The sequence below is a fragment of the Toxorhynchites rutilus genome, chromosome 2 (assembly GCF_029784135.1).
Source record: "Toxorhynchites rutilus septentrionalis strain SRP chromosome 2, ASM2978413v1, whole genome shotgun sequence".
NCBI lineage: Eukaryota > Metazoa > Arthropoda > Insecta > Diptera > Culicidae > Toxorhynchites > Toxorhynchites rutilus.
The window spans coordinates 259,632,185-259,656,326 of NC_073745.1; the positions used below are offsets into that span (position 1 = coordinate 259,632,185).

The following is a 24,142-nucleotide window of genomic DNA, read 5'->3' on the forward strand; positions in this document are numbered from 1 at the left end:
CGGCATTGTAAATACATGCAGTTTGGGGGAAGTTTTGTTCCTATTGAAATGTGTTTCCCTAACATAGACTTCAAAACCAAGATACCTGGGAAATCGGCATCTCAAATACATGCAAGTCGGGGGCATTCTTCTATTGCAAGTATGGTAAGTGATACGATTAATTCAAGCAAATAAAATATAAATTTTATTCAAGATTATATTTGCAAATCAAGTGACTGGGGAATACACATTGCGTATTTGAAACAGAAATGCCAGCAAAGAATCAATTTTCTCCAAACAATAACCGGAACATGGTGGGGTGCCCATCCAGGAGACCTCATTCAGTTATACAAAACAACGATATTATCAGTGTTAGAATATGGCAGTTTTTGCTTCCGATCAGCTGCCAGGATTCATATTCTCAAGCTGGAGAGAATACAATATCGTTGCTTGCGTATAGCCATGGGGTGTTTGCATTCGACACATACGATGAGTCTCGAAGTTTTGGCAGGAGTACCCCCGCTTACTCTTCGGTTCACAGAATTATCCTACAGATTTCTCATCCGTTGCAAGATCATGAATCCATTGGTGATTGATAACTTCGAAAATATACTCCAACTGACTCCTCAGTCAAGTTTTATGTCTCTATACCATGAGTACCTTACCCATGAAGTGCACCCTTCACCGGGCATCTCCAACCAAGTTTGCTTCCCATACTTTTGCAATTCCTCTGTCAATTTTGATCTGTCCATGCGACAAAAGATCCATGGAATCCCAGATCATCTACGCTCCGATTACATTCCGGAGATATTTTCGGCAGAATATGGGAAAGTTAGATCTGATAAAATGTTCTTTACTGACGGTTCATGCATAAACGGGTCCACTGGCTTCGGCATCTTCAATGAAAATTCCAGTGCCTCTTTCAAACTCAAAGATCCTTGTTCCGTGTATGTCGCTGAACTGGGTGCGATATATTACGCATTAGGGATCATTGAAACATTGCCCATCGACCACTATTTTATTTTTTCAGACAGTCTCAGCTCAATAGAGGCAATCCGCTCAATGAAAGTTGATAAACGCTCATCTTATTTCCTAACAAGAATAAGACATCTATAGAGTGTTTTGGTCGAAAAATTATTCAAGATTACCTTAGCATGGGTTCCCTCTCATTGCTCGATTCCGGGGAATGAGAAAGCGGACTCGCTAGCTAAGGTGGGCGCTTCAGAAGGCACACTTTTTGAAAGGCAAATTACTTATAACGAATTTTTTCACATTCCTCGTCAGGACACACTCGTTAGTTGGCAGCGCATGTGGATTGAAGATGAGTTCGGTCGTTGGTTACACACGATTATCCCTAAGGTTTCGACGAAAGCTTGGTTTAAGGGATTGAATGTCGGTCGTGATTTCATTCGCGTGATATCTCGGCTTATGTCCAATCACTACAACCTAAACGCGCATCTCTATCGAATTGGGCTCGCAGCAAACAATCTTTGTGATTGTGGCGATGGCTACCACGACATCGAGCATATTGTCTGGTCGTGTATCCGGTTCCATGCTGCTCGTTCTCAGCTCTCTAGAGCACTGAGAGCAAAAGGCAGACAATCGGATGTCCCCGTCCGGGATATCTTAGGTAGCCGTGATCCTGATCTTCTGCTTCATCTATACCTGTTCCTCAGGAACGCCGATGTCAACGTTTAATGATTTTTCCTTCGTTGTGTCCCTGTTTCGTATCCATCCTATTCGATCTATAAACTTTTACTTAGTCGCGGCAATACATACACACACTCTTTACACGTGTATCTGCCAAAGGTTGTGCAGTCCACTGATGATTCAACAAAAGCCAAAGGTTGTACCGCTCATGACAACTCTACACGAGCTGATGATTGCGCCGGCTAGTGACCATTCTATCCTGGATTCCTCGAGAAGACGCACCACGCTAGATATGGGGTACAGACTAGGGGGGCGTTGCTGATTAATGGTCAGCTGCATCCCAATAGGAAGTATCCCGTGTCGGGCACAGGTACAGATCATTGAAGACAGCAACATCACAATTACGAAAACACTTGTAATACTAACCTCGAGCCAACCGCGAGTAATCGGTTACATATTACTAACATAGTTATAAGACAAACATTGTCGAAATATTGAACTCCCGGCCCCGTCAGGTTGACGCCATATGAGCCTTAATAAAAATATATAGTTTGGATAAAAAAAAAAAAATATATAAATTTGGAACATTAGTGCTGGTAGCCTCGTGAAATTTCATATCAATACTGATCATGCATTGTAAAACGTTTAGCACAAGTGTAAATGTAAAATTGTATATGGTAGCTGTTGTGTTAAAAATGACTTCAAATATGAAACGATTTATTTTAATTTTCATTAAAAAAAAATCCAAGGGGTTGTATTCGAGACACGACCACTTTTTTTTTTATAATTCGTTTATTTGTACAGGCTCAGTTACATAGGTTTAAAGAAGCCAAACTCTCAACTATACTTTTACTATTAACATGTTTTCTTAATTCTACGGTTAATGAAATAGGAAACCGATTACTCGCGGTCGACTCGAGTTTAGAAGGGTGACACATTTTCTTTAGGAAAAGGATGGGATGTAAGGAGATTGTAACCATGTTCACACTCACACTCACACTCACTTTCACATTCATACTCACACATCACACTGAATTCTTAAACTATCCTCACATCTAATATGTATTAACAATTTAACTTATTCCAATGTTAGGGAACCGTTAGCTCGCGAAGGACGAAAAGGAGGAGAAAATGGGGGGGAAAGGATGTAAGAACAATCACACTCGAAGATCGATATCTTTAAGGAAAACATATATTTGGGACATGTAATCAAGGTCTAACCGAGCCAACACATCTCTCACCGGTACATTGGGCTGCCTTCCTCGAGCCCGAAGGGAGTTTTCTAAATTCGATCTGGCGACAAGATATAGCTCGCACGACCAAACAACGTGTACGATGTCGTGGTAACCATGGCCACAAACGCAGAGATTGCTGTCGGCAAGCTTGAAACGAAAAAGCAGCGCATCTAAAGAACAGTGATTGGACATGAGTCGGGAGAAGGTCCGAATAAAGTCCCGACTCAAGTCCAGACTTTTGAAGCATGGTTTGAGGCTAACCTTAGGGATAATCGAGTGGAACCACCGGCCCAATTCATCTTCGTTCCACTTGCGTTGCCAGTTAGCGATGGTATTTTTACGAACTAAGGAATAAAATTCATTGAAGGCGATTTGACGCTGATAAATATCGCCTTCAATTGCACCTACCTTTGCTAATGAGTCAGCCCTCTCATTACCCTGAATTGAGCAATGTGAAGGGACCCAGACAAAGGTAATGACATAACAGCGTCTGGATAAAGCACTCAAAATTTCTCGTATTCTCTCAAGGAAGTACGGCGAGTGCTTTTCCGGCCTCACTGAACGGATAGCTTCGACAGAGCTAAGACTGTCCGTTACAATGTAATAGTATTCAACAGGTCGTGAGGCGACGCTGTCCAGCGCCCAATGAATTGCTGCCAATTCAGCAATATACACTGAGCAAGGATTCTGAAGACTGTGTGAGGTGCTAAAAAATTCGTTGAACACTCCAAATCCTGTGGACTCGTTTATAGTGGACCCATCAGTAAAGTACATATTATCACAATTGATACCCCCATACTTTTCATCGAAGATCGTTGGAGCGATCCTCGATCGTTGGTAATCTGAATATCCATGGATATCTTGCTTCATGGACAGATCAAAATGCACAGAGGAATTTATGTAGTCAGAGAAACAAACATGGTTGGGAATATACGAAGAAGGATCAACCTGCATGGAGATGAATTCATGATATGAACTCATGAATCCGGAGTGAAAATTTAGCTCGATCAGCTGCTCAAAATTTCCGATCACCAATGGGTTCATAACCTTACACCGGATGAGGAACCGAAGAGATAATAAATTGAAGCGATCTTTTAGTGGGAGTACGCCTGCCAAAACCTCGAGACTCATGGTATGCGTTGAGGGCATACATCCCAACGCAATACGGAGACAAAGATACTGAATTCGCTCGAGTTTAATGAGGTGTGTTTTGGCAGCTGATTGAAAACAGAAACTGCCATACTCCATCACTGAGAGAATAGTTGTTCGATACAACATTATAAGATCTTCGGGATGGGCTCCCCACCAGGTGCCGGTAATTGTACGGAGAAAGTTTATTCTTTGTTGACATTTTTTACTCAGATACCTAATATGGGCCCCCCAAGTACATTTGGAGTCGAACTTGAATGACATAGCATGAGTGATCGGTTTACCCAAAAGTTGAAGCTTTGGTTTTGCTGGTCTATGCTTCCTAGAAAAAACCACCATCTCTGTTTTCTCCGTGGAGAATTCGATCCCTAGCTCAATGGCCCAGGTTGAAAAATTGTTCAAAGTATCTTGTAAGGGTTCTTGCAGGTCGGATTCATTTGATCCTACGACAGACACCACTCCATCATCTGCAAGTTGTCTTAGGCTGCAATTTTGTGTAAGGCAATTGTCGATGTCGCTTACATAGAAGTTGTACAAAAGGGGGCTTAAACATGAGCCCTGAGGGAGGCCCATGTAAGAGATCCGACTCACTGCCGAATCTCCATGAGAAAAATTCAAATGTTTCTCACAAAGCAAGTTATATAACATATTATTCAATAGAGGCGGCAGACCCCGAGAGTGTAATTTGTCTGACAGGACCTCTATTGAAACTGAATCAAACGCCCCCTTAATGTCCAAGAATACTGAAGCCATTTGTTTTTTTCCGGCGTAAGCCATTTGAATTTCTGAAGAAAGCAACGCAAGACAATCATTCGTCCCCTTGCCCCTGCGGAACCCATATTGTGTATCTGAGAGTAAGCCATTCGTTTCAACCCATCGATCAAGGCGAAACAAGATCATTTTCTCCAACAATTTCCGTATACAAGACAGCATTGCTATTGGGCGGTACGAATTGAAGTCGGACGCGGGCTTTCCAGGTTTTTGAATAGCTATAACTCGTACTTGTCTCCAATCATCTGGAACAATATTATGTTCCAGAAACCGATTGAATAAATTCAACAAGCGATGTTTCGCCACACCAGGGAGGTTTTTCAACAAGTTGAACTTAATTCTATCCGATCCTGGAGCCGAATTGTTACAAGAAAGGAGAGCAAGAGAGAATTCTACCATCGAAAACTCGGAATCAAGATCGCACCTATCTTGTGGTATGTCTCGAACAATTTTTTGCACAGGAGCGGAATCAGGACAAACCTTCCGTGCAAAATTAAAAATCCATCGATGTGAATATTCTTCGCTTTCATTCGTTGATGAGCGATTTCGCATATTTCGAGCCACTTTCCATAATTTTTTCATTGACGTTTCTCGTGACAAACCTTCCACGAAATTTCGCCAATAAGCACGTTTTTTTCCTTTGATCAAGTTTTTAAATTGATTTTCAAGGTCCAAATACGACTGAAAATTTTCAATGGTTCCACGTTTCCGAAAAGCTTTGAATGCATTCGATTTATCCTGATAAAGCTTGGAACATTGGCTATCCCACCATGGATTGGGAGACCTTCGTCGAAGAGTGGAACCTGGGATGGGCTTCGTTTGAGCGCGAACCGCGCTGTCATAGATCAAACGAGAAAGGAAGTTATACTCCTCCAATGGAGGTAAACCATCTCTGGAATTGATGGCTAGAGTAATCGCGTCCGCATATTTTTTCCAGTCAATGTGTCTTGTGAGGTCATATGCCATGTTTATAGATTCAGAAGAATTCGACCCAATGGTGATGGAAATTTTGATTGGCAAGTGATCACTACCGTTGGGGTTCTGGATTACATTCCACTTGCAATCTAACGATAGTGAATGCGAGCAAAGCGAGAGGTCAAGAGCACTTGGGTTAGCAGGAGGTTTAGGTACACGTGTTGTTTCCCCAGTGTTCAAAATGGTCATATTGAAGCTGTTACAAAGGTCATATATCAACAATGAACGATTGTCGTCGTACTGTTCCCCCCAGGCAGTTCCGTGAGAGTTGAAGTCTCCCAAAATCAATCGTGGCTCAGGAAGGAGTGAGCACATGTCATCAAGTTGTTTGCGGCTAACCGCAGCTCTCGGAGGCCAATACAAGCTGACAATACAGAGGTCTTTGCCTCTGATGTTTGCATGACAAGCAACAGCTTCGATCCCTCCAATAGTTGGAAGGTCAATTCTAAAAAATGAGTGGCACTTATTGATCCCCAAAAGCACCCCTCCGTATCTATCATCACGGTCCAAGCGTATAATATTAAAATCGTGGAAAGAGATATCATCTCGCGAAGAAAGCCAAGTTTCGGACAGAGCAAAAACATCACAATTGAAGTTATGAATTAAAAATTTGAATGTATCCAATTTAGGGATAAGACTACGACAATTCCACTGTAAAACAGTGATATCTCCGACCTCTCTATTTGAATTAGACATCAAGAGAGATAATCATTGCAAGGAGAGGCCATGTTTGCATCAATTGTTGCAAAATTGTCTTTAATACTGGAAGCATTGAGATGACAATGGTTCTGATGGAGTCGGAAACATTAAAACACTTGAAGATTTGATCCAAAAGGTCAGACAACTTTATAAATCCCGATTGGGAAGTTGAACTGGATGGAAAAATAGGGACAGTTGGGGTTTTTGATGTCCCCTCGAGTGCTGGGTCGTTCGAAGATGAAATATTCCCACGGAAGCCAGGAGGAACCTGATTTTGCTTGTCCGCTGCACTCGATTTTTTAGGCAAGCTAACAGAGGATATAACCGTGGGGACTTGTTCTTGAACTTTGGGAGTGGTCACATTTTTGCACCGGGGATTCCCTTTGAAAATAAACGGTGTGCCCTCGCTAGCTGTGTCCGCTTCCATTTCATCAACTGGCAACGCGGAAAAGGTATTGTGTGTTGAGATTGGTTGTTGTTGTTGAGCCAGTGGAGAAGCGCCCTTTAAAATTTCCGCAAAAGTACGTTTCGAGCGTTCCTTTAAAGAGCGCTTCTGCTTCTCCCAGCGACTCTTGTAAGTTTCACAAGCTGAGAGCACGTGTGGGGATCCTCCGCAATATGGACACTTATGCTCAGTCGCATTGCAGGATTTCCCCACATGTTGCTCTCCGCAAGTGGCACAGCGCTCCTTGTTGGCACAATAATCTGCTGTGTGACCAACTGACTTGCATTTGTTGCAAGTCATGGGCTTTGGCACGAAGAGTCGCAGTGGTAGCCTCAATTTGTCTACCATAACGTAGTCAGGGAGGGCGGAACCAGCAAAAGTTACTCGAAACGAGTCGGACGGCGTGAATTTTGTTTTTCCCTCTTCCTGGGACACTTTTCCTAACTGTTGGCAGTCCAAAATTTTAACTATCGACAGAGGAAGCTTTTTAAATATGCCATCTCCCTTTTTTATAAATTCGCTCGTCAGACCCGTTTCTGTAATCACCCCCGAAATTTCTACGTTATGGCAGGGCACATAGGCGCGATATTCTAGGATGAATCTATTGTCGACAACAATCTCGTTAGCTTGCTTCCGATCAGCCACGACAACACGCAGTTTGTTCGGTCTAACCTTTCTCATTTCGACCACGGAGGAATAATTTTTTGTCAGATCTTTCATAATCTGAATGACGTTCAGCGATTTCCCGTTGGGTTTGGGCCGGAAGAAAACAACCCATGGACCAGTTCCAGGTGCATCCTCTGGATAAACCTTGACACGGGGAGAGGACAAAACAGAAGAAGAAGACGAGGACGAGGTTTTGGCGGGAACGGGGACGGTAGAGGGGGGAGATGAGGTGGATGGTTGAGAGGGATCAGGAGCAACAGATGAGGAATGCGAGGTCGATGGTTGAGTTGAAACGGGGGGGTTCGGGGGATGAGTGGCGAGGTTTGTGGATTTCTTAGAGGGGGGCTTTTTAATCGACGACTCTTCTGTATCACACGGAACGCGCTTAAGCAACTTTCCGGCACCTTTTTGTGCAACGGAAAGGGAGTCATCGAAGGAGATCTCCATATTAAAAGACCCCCCACCTTCATCCATCATTTATGTGGCTGATAATTGCAATAGTTTGAATGATTCCTATAACCTAATAAAAAAAACAAAAAATAATAAAACTACTTGCTAACGCACACCAGTGCGATGATTGCGGTAACGGCTGCTGCTCGATCGGATGATTGCAGACGCCGCTGCGATTGTGCACTTTTCAGTCCGGTGCTCGTTCTCACGTTCTCACTCACAGCGATTCACACGAGATGCACCAGTACAATTGAACTTAGCGATCGGCTTTGGTCATATGTGGCAATTTGTTTCTTTATATCAATGCACGGATTGCGCTGAGTATTTAACGAAACATCGCGAGAATGACCGTTTATGAAAAATCGTTTCTCGACTCTCGGTCAAAACCGTCAACAAAGCTAGGAGCTTGTTGAATCAAAACAGAGTCGATACGCACGAGAGCAAATACGAATGGCAATTAAAAGTATCGATGCCTTACACGCTAGCGACAGCTTACTTACTATGCAATGGTGGAGTTTACTTCGCAAATATTATCTTTTCGCTATCCCTCTTCGTTGTTTCCATTCTAGTGGCTACATAAGTTGCTCGTTATTGACAGCTCTTTTCGGGAAGGCACAAAAATGGACAGAACAGAACTAATTTTCACCAATTCAAACCATATACAGATATGGGATTGTAATGTATAGCATATCAAACAAATCTTCCGATTCGATTGGTATGCAATTCGTGAAAATCCGTTCGCAGCAAAAATAGTTATTACGGTAATTTTATTTCATAAAAACGTGATCTGTTTTCTGATTTGGCACCCTCAATGTAAGACGTAGTCCTAGGTCCAAAACCAATGTGTATTTCCGCTGGAGAGGGAATCGTCCGATTTTTTGTTGTGTTCATCTTCACCCAAGTTCATAAGGATGGAAAAATTGGAAAAGTGAATTAATATTCCAGAAAGTGATTTCCCATATGTTCTACATACCATACTAAATATCGTATCGTATCACACCTCATTGCACTCCGGCATCATCTATCGTGAGGTATCCAACGGCTAATTACCATCGTTATGCCATCATCACTTGTTTGTTACTCTGGTGAAACTAACAAACAATACCCAACAACCAAATCAAATTGCCCTTTTCAGAGCCACAAAATCATCAGCAAAGAGTTGAACGATGTAATTTCTCAAACATATCCAAAATCAGCAAGCGACAGATAGTTTAGCGGAATCCTATGCCAACTATGCGATTGTATCTCGGACAGAACCCTACTGTGACTTTTTATATCAGAAATGAAGTCTTCGTTTCACTTTATATGAAGGTTAGAATAAGATTTTGAACGCGAGCGACGAGGTACATGTCACGATGGAGTAGTAGTGGTGGATTGAAGCCAGATAAAATGAAGAGGCAGATTTGTATTCATTCGTCACATCAATTAAAATAACCAGTTGTTAGAATTGAATTGACTAGAAATAAATTGACGAGCGTTGAGAGCAAGGATGGACTGATGAACTATTCATGTTGACTGCTAAAGCCGAAGTAATCCCATTCGAAGCGATTGAGAGGAGAGTCGATTTTTATGTTTCGTCCTCGAAAATGATGAACCTTGTTTCTAAGACGTTGCTGATATATTCTTGTTTGATTATGTCTTGGAACCACTCCCGGATTGTACGCTTCGTAACACAAGTTCGTGTGGCATTGACCCTGGAAAAATATGCTACTCCAACTAAACGAAGCCTTATTATGCGGAACGTTATGTGTTTCTTACTACGTTTTTGTATGCATGAGAAAAATTAAATTGAGACTCTAGGTGAATAGGCCAAACTTATTTCATACATGTACCTACACTATATCAAGTATGATTTGAACAAATTTGAACGAAAAAACGCATAAGTCTATCCCATTTAGCTTGATATGTGCGAGTGACAACTTTTCCCGACTAGGTGACACCTTTACCTCCAAGCAAAAAAAAATTCGATTTTTCATCTTTTTTTCCAATGATGAAAAATGTACTATTTAGCATTTTTATAGTAAAAGCTGAATGCTATCTTGAACAAAAATGAGTTGAACTATAATATTCTTCGAAAAACGGGAACTGAAGCGGTATGTGGACGCTGGAAATGGGCATATTTCTTAGGGTGACCACTATGCCCCCACTTCCCCTATATGGTTTTCACAAAAATCTGCAGTACAAACCATCCCCGCTATAAATTCATAAAAAAATATAGTATAAACTTTATAATGACATGGTTATAATTTTATTATTTTTCTACATATCCTATAGTTACACTTAGGTGCCTATTCTATCAAATTCCTTTTCAAAAATCCTATTTAATTGGAACGAGGAAAGTGTAACCCATATCTGGGTGATGGGGTGACGAAAGGGTTAAATGGGTTCCTCTCTTTTGATGATTCGCAGAAAATATGCCACGGACGTCTTCAAAGGTATCGTGTCAATCGGAAGCTCGGCTCATCCTTCTGCAAAACTGAGTGCTTTCCATGGCGTTTTTCATTAGTGACTGATTTCAGTTGTGCACGCAGAATTCTTTACCAATTCTGCACATTGGAAATGCTCTTTTTTTCTGATAGTTTGTTAATTTCAAACTCTTCAAATAAGCACATAGAGATACGAAACACTTAAGACTTACTGACTTCGGATAAATTCCGGATCTGAAATAGTTTATTCGTCTAATGCTTCCTTTACAATGCAGACTTTTAATGGCATGCGATATAGTCACTCGCGATATTTTTCAGTGCAGCTCTTTACAATGGTGCGCGATAATCTTTCATAATCTGTCTGTCAAACCTGCATCCCTCTAATCATACTGACATTATTTGTTATGGACAAGGTCGTACTCGATTTTTGGAACAAAATCATATCGCTAGAAGTGTGAATGCAAATATAAAATTCCAGATGATTAATAATTGAAAAACTAATTCAAAAGAATATTAACAAAAATGTGTAAAAAGAATTATGATTATGCAGCAATACGCTTGCAATAGATGATCGACTCAGCTCTCACTTGATTAAGCGTTTCATATGTATAGAGCTGAACATTTATTTCAATTAATCGCTCCTCTCATCTAGCATATATTGTTCAACTTGTCTGATGTATGTAGTATCTCCTGTCAAAGCAACGAGATTTTCACAGCCAAGCTTTCGCAGCTTGGAGAGTTCTATCTTATTTCGCACTGTCATGGGTGATTTCGCGCTTTGCTTTGATTGGTTGACGAATAAAAATTGTTATTGAAAAAATTGTGAAAGATTGTAAATCCGGCATTACTGAAGATAAAAATCGCGCACATTGTAGATGATTGTAAATCCGGCATAATTGGGGAGAAGAAAGAATTCGTTTCACCTTACACTGAGAGAAATGGTGAATATAACGAATGTTTAGATAAATGCAACCAATCTATAGTCATTTTCTACCGTACTCATTATTGGTATATTCTTGTATTGCATCTGACATTAATTTTACATACGGTTGGTAATATGTAAAAAAAAAGATATGGTACTAATGTTTGTATAACCAAAGGTATTAGGTAGTTTTCTATCGAGAATTTTCTTAAGTGTAGCGTCGTTGTCAACAAGAACAAAAATTTGTCATGTTAAAGGTTAGAAAATCATCATTTTTAATATGATATGTATATTATGAAGAATGGCTTGGCATATGTTTTATTACTTTATTTTTTGACGTAGAACTACGTCTTTCATTAAGGGAGCCAAATCAGAAAACAGGTCACGTTTTTATGAAATAAAGTTAACGTAAATAACTATTTTTTCCGCGAACGGATTATGGCGTTTTACATACCAAACGAATCGGAAATTCCCTAAGATTTGTTTGATGTAATATACATTACAATCCCATAGTCTGTACATGGTTTAAATTGATGAAAATTGGAAGCATTCCCATTTCCTCATACATTTGTTCTGTCCATTTGTTTGCTTTCCCGAAAAGAGCTATCAATAACGAGCAACTTATCGACGAGCAACGAAGGGGAAATCACAAAATGTAAAGTCTCCGTGAACAAAGGAAAAGAAGAAAAACGAAGAGGAACATTTGCCTAGAGTATAAACAGTGGATCTCGCTGAGGCAAACTTTCATTCTTCGTGAGGAAATCGACTGAACAACATTGTTTCTGGGCGAGCTGGACGACGAGGGATTGAATGCCTTTCTCAAGGCAGTGGGGGTGGAGGAGTAATATGATGGATAAAGTTTTCCAAGAGTCTTTTTGAAGGCTAGATACGAATGTACTGAAGAAGTTTAAAGTCTCAAACAAGGAAGGAAGGCAAACTTTCAGTATCGTTCTGAATTCGAAGCAACGAACATTGCTTGCTCTTCTTTGTTTTGTGTCATCATATGTCTTCGTTTCGGATTGAGCTGTGGATGCGACCAAATTAGTCACTCGCTGATGTATCAGGCATAGCAATCATTACATCTAAATGACGCCATTCAATGAGGGTTCTGAACTACACAATAGTGTGGGGGATCATCAAGCTAGGCTATCATCGGCTCACCAAGAAAATAATAGTTCTGGAATTCGGTTTCACATGATAGTTTGATTTGGTTTCACATGGCAGTAGCAAAACTTTCTACACAAAGGCTGACAGTTGCGCTTGTCTCGAGAATGAGAAAGTCATTTTTCTCGAGGCGTTTCTTTTGTGAATAGTGCGAAATGAAAATTTCGCAGCATCCTAAAATAATATCCGATGTTATAAACAAATAACTTGAATAACAGCGTAGTTCTACGTCAATAATGCGGTCGTGTCTTCGACACAACCTCATATTATTTTTTTCAACTAGTTAAACGTCCAATCGTTAAATCGTCAATTGACGAATCTTCGCAAATCTGAATCAGCTCATGCGACACCTACATAGAGCCCAGAACCACAAAAGTGATGATGTTTGTTTATTCTACACAGTGAAAAACAAGATTCGGTCGAGATTATTCATTTCATTTCTATTTAGATTCATTTCAACAGCTAAATGTCGTCAGTACATGGTAAGAAAGTTAGAGTTTTATAAATTCACGATGGCTTCAACACGCGATTTGACTAGAGTCATAGATAATCTTCGAAAATTTTAAGTTTGATAAAGCATACAGATTATTATAACTATAGATAATGGCGATGAAATCAATATCATATTGACCCCTATTTTGTGTTTCGATCGATTTGAAATATTTCGGACGACTTGATAAAATTTCATTCTGTATTCCGTTCGATTTGTTTTTGCAATTCGTTCGATCTGTTTCTCTTCGAAGTTTAAATGGGCAAGACGTTCGGAATAGAGAATTTTCGAAAGAAGAACGAAATGGAAATCCGTCGGAATACAGAATATGGCTGATTAAGTTGGCTGATATAATTGATTATGTAAGGGCCGATACGAGAAGGATTTGCAGTATTTTTAACGTAACATATGCTACTCATCGTTTACCTAGTTGAGAAAAAATTATAGCTACAACACTTATTTTAAGCCATTCTTCATAATATACATACCACATTGTAAGATAATTTTCTAACTTTTTCAGCGTGGAAATAATACTTGAATCCGGAAAATTTGAAGAAAAATTCGGATTTTCTAACAAATTTAAACGAATTTCATACAAAAAAAACAAAACATCATCATTTTATTCGCACGTAAATTGGTCAATAAGTTTCTATGGAACTATCAGGAAATTTATAGAAAAAAGTTAGAACTAGAACTCAATATTCAAAGATGTCAAATAACATCAAATAAAAATTTTCTTTCAAATTCTATCAATTTGAAACTTCCGTCTGACATGCTAGTTAAAAAAACGTAATCGTCAATCTATTTTTGCGCGATACTTTTGAATCGCACGGAAAAAGGTTTTGCCTGTACCTTAGGCGGCTCGCACACCGGAGCAATAAACAACTAGCAAACTGCAATACGCAATATGCAACAGGAAACATATTTTGTTGTTCTTCGCATACCAGAGCAATAAAAACCCCCGACATTATGCAAACAATCGGCTTAATGTACGAAACTTGTCAAAATATGGGCGATAAGTTGCTCTTCAACCGACACGCCGTGTTGCTAGCGACATGTGTTGCTCTGTAAAGGCGACAGCGATATCGTATTGCGTCGGTATGCGAGATCAACAAAGATTAAATGGAAAAATCCATTGGCGATAATATTGCTTATTGCATGTTGATAGTTGCTAGTTGCTTATTGCTCCGGTGTGCGAGGCGCCTTACAAGCATTTATATCGCCACGAGACGTCGACACTGTACATTCGTCATCGCGGATTGCGAGATATGATTGACCAATACTACCATGATCGTAAACAATATACATCACAATCTACAGCAAATAATAAAAACATTTGTTTTCTGGAAACACGACTGTATTTTCATCGAACTTTATCGAATCTTATTATCCCATTACAGCGGTATCATTCCATATCGAATCCTTCGCCTCGCAAAAATTTCATCACTTCTTCCTTTTCCTCGGGTGTTCTTCTCTTCAGTCTATTGGCAAAAGTACTACAAATTACATTCAGAAGCTTTGATAATTCAAGACAATAAGCTGCCAGTGCCAACTCGCACAGCGCGCCATTATCAATGTCCAAGAATCTCTGATCCCACTTGCTGATGTTGTTGGAACGTCTTCTGGGTGGGCATTTTCGGCGAGGGCGACGATGAATGGGTTCGGTTACCGGATCATTCCTGTGGTGCTCGTAATACTCCAGCACCTTGGTGAGATTGCGCGAGTTTACGGTCGCCAGTGGGATAACGTCGTTCTCACCTAGTCCAATACCACGATTCATCAAATTGGTGAGTGTTACCGAGTACTGGGCGACCTCTACGTCGACAGTGAAAATTTCGCCATCCGACGATTGCAGCCTAATCGTTGTCATATTGCTTTTTAACGCGTTTCTTTCTTTATCACTTGCTGAACGGAACCGATGAATTTGACTGGGAAGAAGAGAGCAGATATCATTCTCTTGAATCTGTTGTCTATACGATGCATTATTCAAGTGTGTGTATGTGTGTGTGTACATAGGAAGATACACACTAAATCCAATTGTAGTGGTATAGATATAGGATATATTTCAAGCAAGGGACTGGTGTCCCTATCTGAACCAACACAAATTAAGCGTAGGCACCATTGAAAGAGCTCAGCTCCGATTTTTTAAATTAACCCTCCTGTACTCGCGTGCAAAATCATAACACGTATACTCGCGCACGGTGTCATAGACCGAAAATTAAACTTCTCTGTAATGTTGCCATTGTGTATATTTCAGTCTTTATTGGCATTTATTTGAAGAAGAGGGTATGATAGAATGAAAAAACTCCAAAAACTATGTTTTCTTCGTCTTTATTATGTTTTAATAGTCATCTAATCCAGCCTCATCAAAACAGAGCAATTTTTGATACTCCAACACAAATAACGAAATTCGAATTTTTCACTGATATTAATTAAAAGTAAGCAACTGAATATAATTCATGGAAGTATAAAGAGCGTTAAAATGACATTACAACATTTTAATCGATTGTGGTTCCATTGAAGTAAGAATCGAAACATAGCATAACTGCATGCTTGAAGCAAACATATTTTTTACATTTCATGCAGTTGTTGTGTGTTTTTCGGGTCTTTTATCGAAGAGAAGAATGTATAACGACCTTCTAGATAATGATAGATGATAAAGGTTCTGGAATATAAAGTTTGCATATTTCTAATATTCTTTTTCTCTGTATTCTTGGTAAACTAAGAATTAGATTGTATAAAAAGATTTCTAGGAACTTCCTTTTCTTTTTCTTGTTTTCTTGTAGATATTGTCCATTATAAAAAAATATCCCCGAAACTGTAACCGTTAAAAGTTTCCATAAGCCACCGATTAGTTTATAGGTTACTGTTTACAATTCTTCCACAAGTGAAATTCTTTCATAAGTGTGTATATGTATGACCATTATATTTAGCGAATAACTATACGAAAGTCAAACATTCAAAGACGAATATATCAACGAAAAGTTAATATATGGATTCATTCAATCCAGTTACAAAAGAGATTGAAATCAAATAAGAATAGTCCGGCAATAGTCTTGTGCATTATATTCTATAAATATTCCACACCACTAACATTAATTTAAACATTTCATTCAACAATATTCTAGAATATGAAAAAAGGCACTTGTCCAAAAATGTTACTCCTATACTCGCGTCGGTGTCTCAGACCGAAAGTGTTAAAAAAGTGACACACGTCCCCTTTGTACCAACACATGCGATACGCTAAACGATAACGAACGACGAATAACGAAGCTAGAGAGAATCGCAAAGTCGTAGTGTTGATATTTTCTGAGAAATGAACGAATTATTGATTTCTCGGTCTGACAGACCAATGCGCGAGTATAGGAGTGTTAATCGTTCATCAGCTAATCGAATACTTTTCAGCAGTTTGTTTTTCGATACGATTAATCGCCCAAAATAATCGATTAATCGTCACACTGAGAGAAATAATTAGTTAGACTAATATTTCTCATTTCCTAGAAAGCATCTGGAACCAAAAAAAGTATTCATTCCGCCTGAAAATCAATTATTATCTTTTACGCTCCCCTAAGATCGTAAACGAAGCTCGATTCGTGTTGACGGCATTCAGCTTCATTTACTAATTCAGGATAAAACTGCAGCAGCCAAACGTTTTTTTTCTTTTTCTCTGGGTTTGGATCGATTAATCGGCGTAAATTATTCGTTTGCTTCGATTGGCGATCTAACGTACAAATCTACACCTAGGCGGCGCTGCGGTAAAAGTGATGATGGTTTTAAATTTTGCAATGTGAGTTTATTGAAAGTTTGTAGTTCTTTCCATAAATAACAATGTTATAGCCATGAAGGTTATTTGATTGTGATGAGTTTGGAAGAAATTTAATTCTGCGCAATTTTATATGTAACATGTTATTTTCTTACCTCCTCCAGTAGCAAAAATTGTATAAATGTTGACAATGGTTGCATTAAAAAAGAAAATTCGAGAGCACAATCAAAAACAAGTTAAAAAATACATGGTTCCTGCATGTAAGAACTACCTTGGAAAGTCCGGAAGTATAATATAGGTGATTTGTTTTTGAGTTGTAGGTTACCTTATCATCATTTTTTTAGTTCAAAAAGAAAATCCAGATGTCTCACCGATCGTTTACGTTTTGCGTTAGATCGCCAATTATTGGTTGGGCAGTATTCGTTCGATTAATAATCGATTTCTGTAGGAAGCATTCGATTCAGTGTCTTAGAATATCAACAAATATTCACGAGTAACGAATATGATTTTATTTCAGTGTAAATGACTTTTTTCCAGCTTGAAACACACTTCCCTCATTATATTGATGATAATAACAGACGAGTTCATTTTGTTCATATCGCTGACGCATGAACAAATTTGCTATAATGAATGAATGTGGCATTGAGTGGGGTTCACAATTCCGCTGTTATTCATACTTCAAATATCAAAAGCATCAAATTTATATTCATCACATTCGAAATGAAATTCGTTCTGGCAGTGAACTTTCCAAACACGGCAGCTGCAAAGCAGCACGGGCTCATAAAACATTTGGATAAAAACAAGCAAAAAACCACGAACGATCCCTAAACGCTGTATTTATCGTATTGCAAGCAGCAATACAATAAAAATTAGAACTAATTAAAAACCATCCGCACACAGCAGCCACAGGTTAAAAGTAAACAATAGCTGATATTCATTTAGCTAAAATGAGATTCAGTTCTGACGTCTCGAATTATCAATATGAAAATGACATTGGGTGAAAAAATAACCTTCAAAACATATTGAAGAACAAAAGTTCATTTGCTCGTATTCACTGGTTGTCTGGATCTGTCATTTTGATTTTCGTTTGGAGTATATAGGTTTTCGATGCAACCTAGCCCGAAAATCTATGCATTTGAGCTTAGCGAAGACGATTTTTTTCAACACTGATTCGATTAATCGAACGATTATCGGGGATCACTAGGCTCAAACTCAGCTCTGCCAAATAAAGCTGTCTATGCAGTCGAACGGTTGAGCCGTAGAATTTCTTTTGTTTGTTTCACAATGTGTTGTATGTGTTTACAGATATCGAATAGCAATGTGAGTGTGGCTTGGGGTGGTTATGACCAAGACGGGTCTATGGTACTAGGTGAGGCCGTTTCGTCACTAAGTGGGTTAGGGGAGCGGTATATGAAAACAGTACGGAAGAAAGCAGAAGGGGAATTATTTCCTTGAAGCGTGAAAGAGACAGACTGATCACGAGCGAGCTCCGGCACAAGCGTATTGTGTTTTGTTTACATACAAAACACAGTAGATTTCCAAGATGGCTGAAGAGTGGTTTTAGCAAGTTGGCCCACCTTAGGATATACTTCTACGCGCCTTGGTTATGACCAAGACGGGTTTATGGTACTAGGTGAGGCCGTTTCGTCACTAAGTTGGTAGGGGAGCGGTATATGAAAACAGCACGGAAGAAAGTAGAAGGGGAATTATTTGCTGGTAGCGTGAAAGAGACAGACTGATCACGAGCGAGCTTCGGCAATAGCGTATTGTGTTTTGTTTACAAACAAAACACAGTAGACTTCCAAGATGGCTGAAGAGTGGTTTTAGCAAGTTGGCCCACCTTAGTATATACTTCTAGGCGCCTTGGTTATGACATTCTACGCGAGCTACAAAAATATGGTCAACTCCTTGATTTCAACACAATGAAGTGAGAATTTGGCAGTTTTTGATAAAAGAAGTGTTTGTGCCGATATGAATTCCGAGAATCTCGAGTAAACGAGATCCACAACCCATGAGAAGGACTATTAGGTGGAGCAGATGGCAGAATTTGCGAGCGTAGTGTGCGTGACAGCATGCGCTGTCATAGCTACTTTCCACATTGTGACGTCAATATTTGTGTTTACATTCAATTACTTTCCACATCTATGAGAATACGCTTTTTTTGGCATGTTTTATATCAATTAAAAACAGACCTTTTCGTAGAGTTCTGAATATGCTGAATATGAATATGCATATAATGTGACAGGGTGCAGTGGATATTTGTCAAATTATGTCGGAAAAGATGAATAAAAGTGATCTTTTTGTGCGTCATTTTCACTCTCTCACCTTCATATAAACAAACAAATTTTCGTTATTTCCGCGATGATACGATGATATTTTGAAGGCTCCCAATACCATTGCCTGTGATTTGAGAAAAATAGTGTACAATTAAGCAACATTTCATTGAAAATTCTGCTATTTCCGAGGACTAAAAATAAGACTGTTCTCTGGACGTTTTTGCTCCTTAAATGATGGAAGTAAGTCACAATACAATTATCATCTAATAAAAACAATCAGTTACAAGATTTCATGAGCATTTAGGCTCATTACATCATCAATTTGTGAATTATTCAAATGTTGTTTCGTCTCTTCCATATACATTTCATATTGCCTGCAAATAATGACAACACCATATTTTGTTTACCAATCCAAATATACTCTGCCTACTGCTCCACCTCATATGTATGTCATTGATCCACAACCAATATACTTAGAGCCTCCGCATATTGCAGACTTTTGTCGGTCGATAGATCGGTCGAATGACTTAATCAGTATGGAGCGATATGCACATGTGCACACTACACCGATTCAGTACCGGCCGATGAAAAAGTTTGTGAGGCTTCCCGATTACATTCAAACTATTCGGTCGGTCAAATATCGGTCGTCCGTTTAATCAATACCAAGGCGCCTCTATATATACCAGGTGAAACAATCATATGAAATGCACTTTCAGCTCTCCATTCGCTCTCAATTTTGGTATCCGACATACGTGTCGTGCGAATCACTGGGAATGGGATGCTCTCTGAATCTCTTTTTGATTTTCCTCCGTTGTCAAACACAAATTAAATAGTCTTTCGAGAATATTCGACCGACAGTTGGCTAGTGTGCGCAATCTTTACCAACCTGACTGTTTGGTTGGCTCGGTGTGCGCACTAGGAACCCAACCCGACCAAACTATCGGCTAAAAAAAAGTCTGCAGTGTGCGGGGACTCTTAGGCGGCGGTGACACTGGATGCAGATAAGTGGTCGTACTAATTTTATGCAATAGCGAAAGTAAACAACCATATTGAGTTGTATTGGTGTGGTTACATTGCTTCCCCCCTTGCTTCGTTCGAATTCGCCAGCTTCTATAGAACAAAACTGTTTGTTTCTCTTCGTACAATCAAATTTTCGTGCGTACTCCGAGCCAATGTCACCTTACCCTTAGACAGTCACCAGGTATTCTGTAAGCAAGGTGTGTATATATATATATATATATATATATATATATATATATATATATATATATATATATATATATATATATATATATATATACTAAAGGTGTGACCGTGTCGTCAATAAGTGCGCGAGGAGAAACGGTATAAATATACAGGAACTGTGGAAAGGGATTTGACTGCAAATAGAGATGTCTAAATTTTGACGTGGGACTACGTCTAACCGGAATATATGGAGGGTAAAATGAAAACCTAAACACAGATCATGCAGGAAAAAGTGAAAGATTTCGAATGCTTATAACTCGAACATTTCTTACTGGATCGAAAAGATATTTGCATCAATTGATAGGGAATATTTCTACGCATCTATTGCAACTAACAAAATGTTATTTTGCATTAGATAAACAATTGAATAACTGTAAAATATTAAGCGTTATCTAAACGCCCTAACTGCTTCGTTTTGATTGGCCCGATTTACGGTTTCCCTAACACAGCCATCAAAGGCAAGCAGCCTTGGGGAAATCGGCATTGCAAATACATGGAAGTAGGGGAACTTTTCTTCTCACCGAAAAATATTCCCTAACACAGACTTCAAAACCAAGCAACGATGACGAAATCGGCATTGCAAACACTTGAAAGTAAGGGGAGCTTTTGTTCCCACCGAAATGTGTTCCCTAACAGAGATTTCTAAACTAAGGTGCCTGGAGGAAATCGGCATTTCAAATTCATGCAAGTCGGGGGTATTTTTGTTCCGACTGAAATGTGTTTCCCTACGCAGACTTCAAATCCATGGAGCGTGGGGAAATCGGCATTGCGAATTCGTACAAGTCCATATACATTTCATATTGGGTATTTTTGTTCCGATTGAAATGTGTTCCCCTAACACAGACTTCAAAACCAAGGTTTCTGGGGAAATCGGCTCTGCAAATAAATGCAAACAGTGAGTATTTATGTCCTCGCTTGCATTTGTGCAAACAGGAATATGTCTGTCCTACCACGATCTTCTAAACTTAGGAACCTAGAAAAATCGTGCAGACACTAGAAGCGAATGAACTTTCCAGTTTCAAGTAAATTCGCGGTTCGAGAAGTACGTACACTTGAGAGATGTAAAATTCAGAAAGAAATGTTAAATACAATTATCGTTTGATAATTCTTACGTCCATATATTTTGTCCTAGGCATCATACCAATCATTCAAATAATTGTTTTTCAGTTTTCGATTAATCGAGCGAATATTTATTTCTTGTAATCAAAACGAACAGACATTTATAATAGAAAAAATGGGACGTCATACTTTTAAAAGTTACATTAAATATAATTTTGAAATAAACACGGCGCAGAATAAGGGTTTTTGAATAAAATGGTATTTCAGTATATTGATAAATTTACCATTTCATTATTTTTTGAGGACGATTGAAAAAAGACACCGAGAGTCGATTTGTTCTCTTTAGCTGAAACATAAAATGAGAGAGTATATCACAAACCTAACTTTAACCGTAAAAGACTTACCTTTCAACTTTTCAATGCTCTTATTGCAACTAAAGCAATTCCACAAACAAAAAGCAAAACATATATTGCAAAATATTGCTGATTGTTTACATACAAATTCCAAGATGGCTGAAAAACCTTTCTCACAAGTCGCGGTACCTTATTGTATTTATCGTGGCTGTAAGGGTCTTCGCGTCAGTTTAGTAAATAGCATGCAAAATTGTCGGAATCTCAGAAGGTCGATTTTCGGTCGTTTGTTTTTCGAGATGACACGACGTTTTATTCTACCAAAGCAGCGATTGAAAGGAGTGACTGAGAAGAAGTTTCCCAGCCAACAATGGGACGGATTCGGGTTCGCAAAATTGAGTGTACACATGCTACTCGACGATACTCTCCATTTATTTGGTACAAAATATCTTGAATACATTTCTTCTTATGGTGCATGTTAATAACACACACATTCAACTAACCATGTGCACAAGAAAATTTCGCGAAAAGTTTTTTTTTTATTTAATCATTACATGAGAGTAAAATGGATTGATTTTACGATGAATATAAGTGGTATTTAGTTATTTAATTTTAAACCCCGAAAAACTCAAAAATAACAAACCAGCACGAGGTGTATACTTAATTTTGAGATTGACTGTTTGAATTCATTGAAAATCATCGTTAACATTGTAGTGGCATAACATCGAAATTGTAGATTAACATCGTCTCGCTCAATTGGCCTTATGGGCTTCTTTAGGAACAACTGTGGAGGCGATCTGGCGTAGTGGTAACATCCATACCTCTCACGCTTAACGTCACGAGTTCAATTCTCACTCCCGACATTCTTCCATAAATGGAAGTAAAAGTGACGAACCAGCCAAAATGTGTTGAAAGTCACCATAATAGGAAAAAAAAGTCTTTAGGAACAAGCCTAGAAGAACGTGCCTTCTATACTCCAAAAAATTGGATGCATTTTGGAAGAGTTCTCCATTGAAAATTTTGAAATTTTAGTAAAATACTTTTCCTGGATCTTCCTTGCAAGTAATTTTTTGATGTCGATAATGATTGGGCTGGCTTTGTAAGGCCTAAGACAATGCATGTAGATTTTGAGCGCCGGTGGAAAATTGTTTTTGTTCATTGTTTATATAGCAAGTTTGAACGTGATTTGCACAGTTTTCACATAGTTATGTAGAAAAACGTGTGGAATCGGTTTAAATCATCCCACCCTACTGTAAAGAAGTCGATTATAGTCAATCATTCTTTTTTTGAGGGATATTCATTCGTAAAATGTAAAACCGAGATAAACATTAAACCCACAAATTCAATTTGCGATCAATGTCAATCGCGAGAACTGTCAAACTCTCAAACTGGTGTAAATTTGAGTTGACTGTATTGAGTTTGGTGTATTGTCATCTTGGAAACGAAAATGGCAATGTGTTTTCAAGTAAAATAAACAAATAAAAACACTTTTTCGTATCAAACATGTATTCAATATAGTTCTGTAGTTATAGGCTAACTAGACTTAAGTAAATCATTATGTTTTCAAAATATATTCAATAACAAATTGTATATTATAATGATGAGTTTTCGGGCAAATATCGAAAAATTTATAGCCAAATGTTTAAGCGAGGATCAGCACTACGTGTTTTAGGTAATTAAATAACATGGAGTAAACATTTCCATTCAAATTTAAACAATTTGAAACTACCTTCGCGCTTGCTAATCTGATAGATATTAATTTGCTTCACTTAACGAACATCGCCATCAGAATCCTGTTGCATGATCAGTCTTATAATATTACACCCAAAGTTAATTTTTAGCACATGTTTTGGCATCCCAATTTATTACATTAAATGAGCTGAAAAATAACAGAAAAATGTACATGTATATCATTTGTATAATATATATGCTAGAGCCAGAATGAGCGAGCGAAACAGGAGACACATTTAAAGGGAAGCATATGAAAGCTTTGCTTGGAAAAAAAATTAAAAAGCGGGTGAATTACCCCGAGACTAGCTTTACGCAATGGTGATATCTTAACTAATGAGGTTTATCCAAGGTTCGATTTTTCGCTTGTTGAAATCCCAAAAATACCCAGCCAAAAGTCTCCGTTCATTACTAAGAACAAAAGTAAAAAATGACACTGAAAAAAAGCGAGCAAATGACACTGAGATAAAAGCCCTACTTCGTTTGGAGGATATTTTTGGCCAAAAGTTAGAATTTTATAGAAATAATATCTCTCAAAAATTCACACAAAATTTCACATACTGAAATGTCTTCACATTTTTCATAATGTCTTCAAAATTACTTCACAAAATCAAATGTATTCACAGTTAGTCAAATGTCTGTGCTAGGCACGATCTACAGGGATGCCGAATCAGGCGAGATGTCAGTAGTCTAATTGATA

At 38.6% G+C, this 24,142-nt stretch overlaps 2 protein-coding genes across 3 annotated transcripts in view; one reads left to right on the forward strand and one right to left on the reverse strand.

The window, feature by feature from the left end:
• The window catches only part of LOC129769152 (uncharacterized), a 314,394-nt gene that overhangs the window by 171,797 nt on the left and 118,455 nt on the right, over positions 1-24,142 (forward strand). The gene's annotated exons all lie outside the window — the stretch shown is intronic.
• LOC129766839 (S-phase kinase-associated protein 1-like) lies at positions 14,427-14,891 on the reverse strand. Its single transcript, XM_055767440.1, has one exon. It carries the CDS (start codon positions 14,889-14,891, stop codon positions 14,427-14,429), a length of 465 nt encoding a protein of 154 aa, XP_055623415.1.

Bases quoted from the DNA above. Each gene is read 5' to 3' on its own strand.
- LOC129766839 (XM_055767440.1), bottom strand. From the start codon at position 14,891: ATGACAACGATTAGGCTGCAATCGTCGGATGGCGAAATTTTCACTGTC.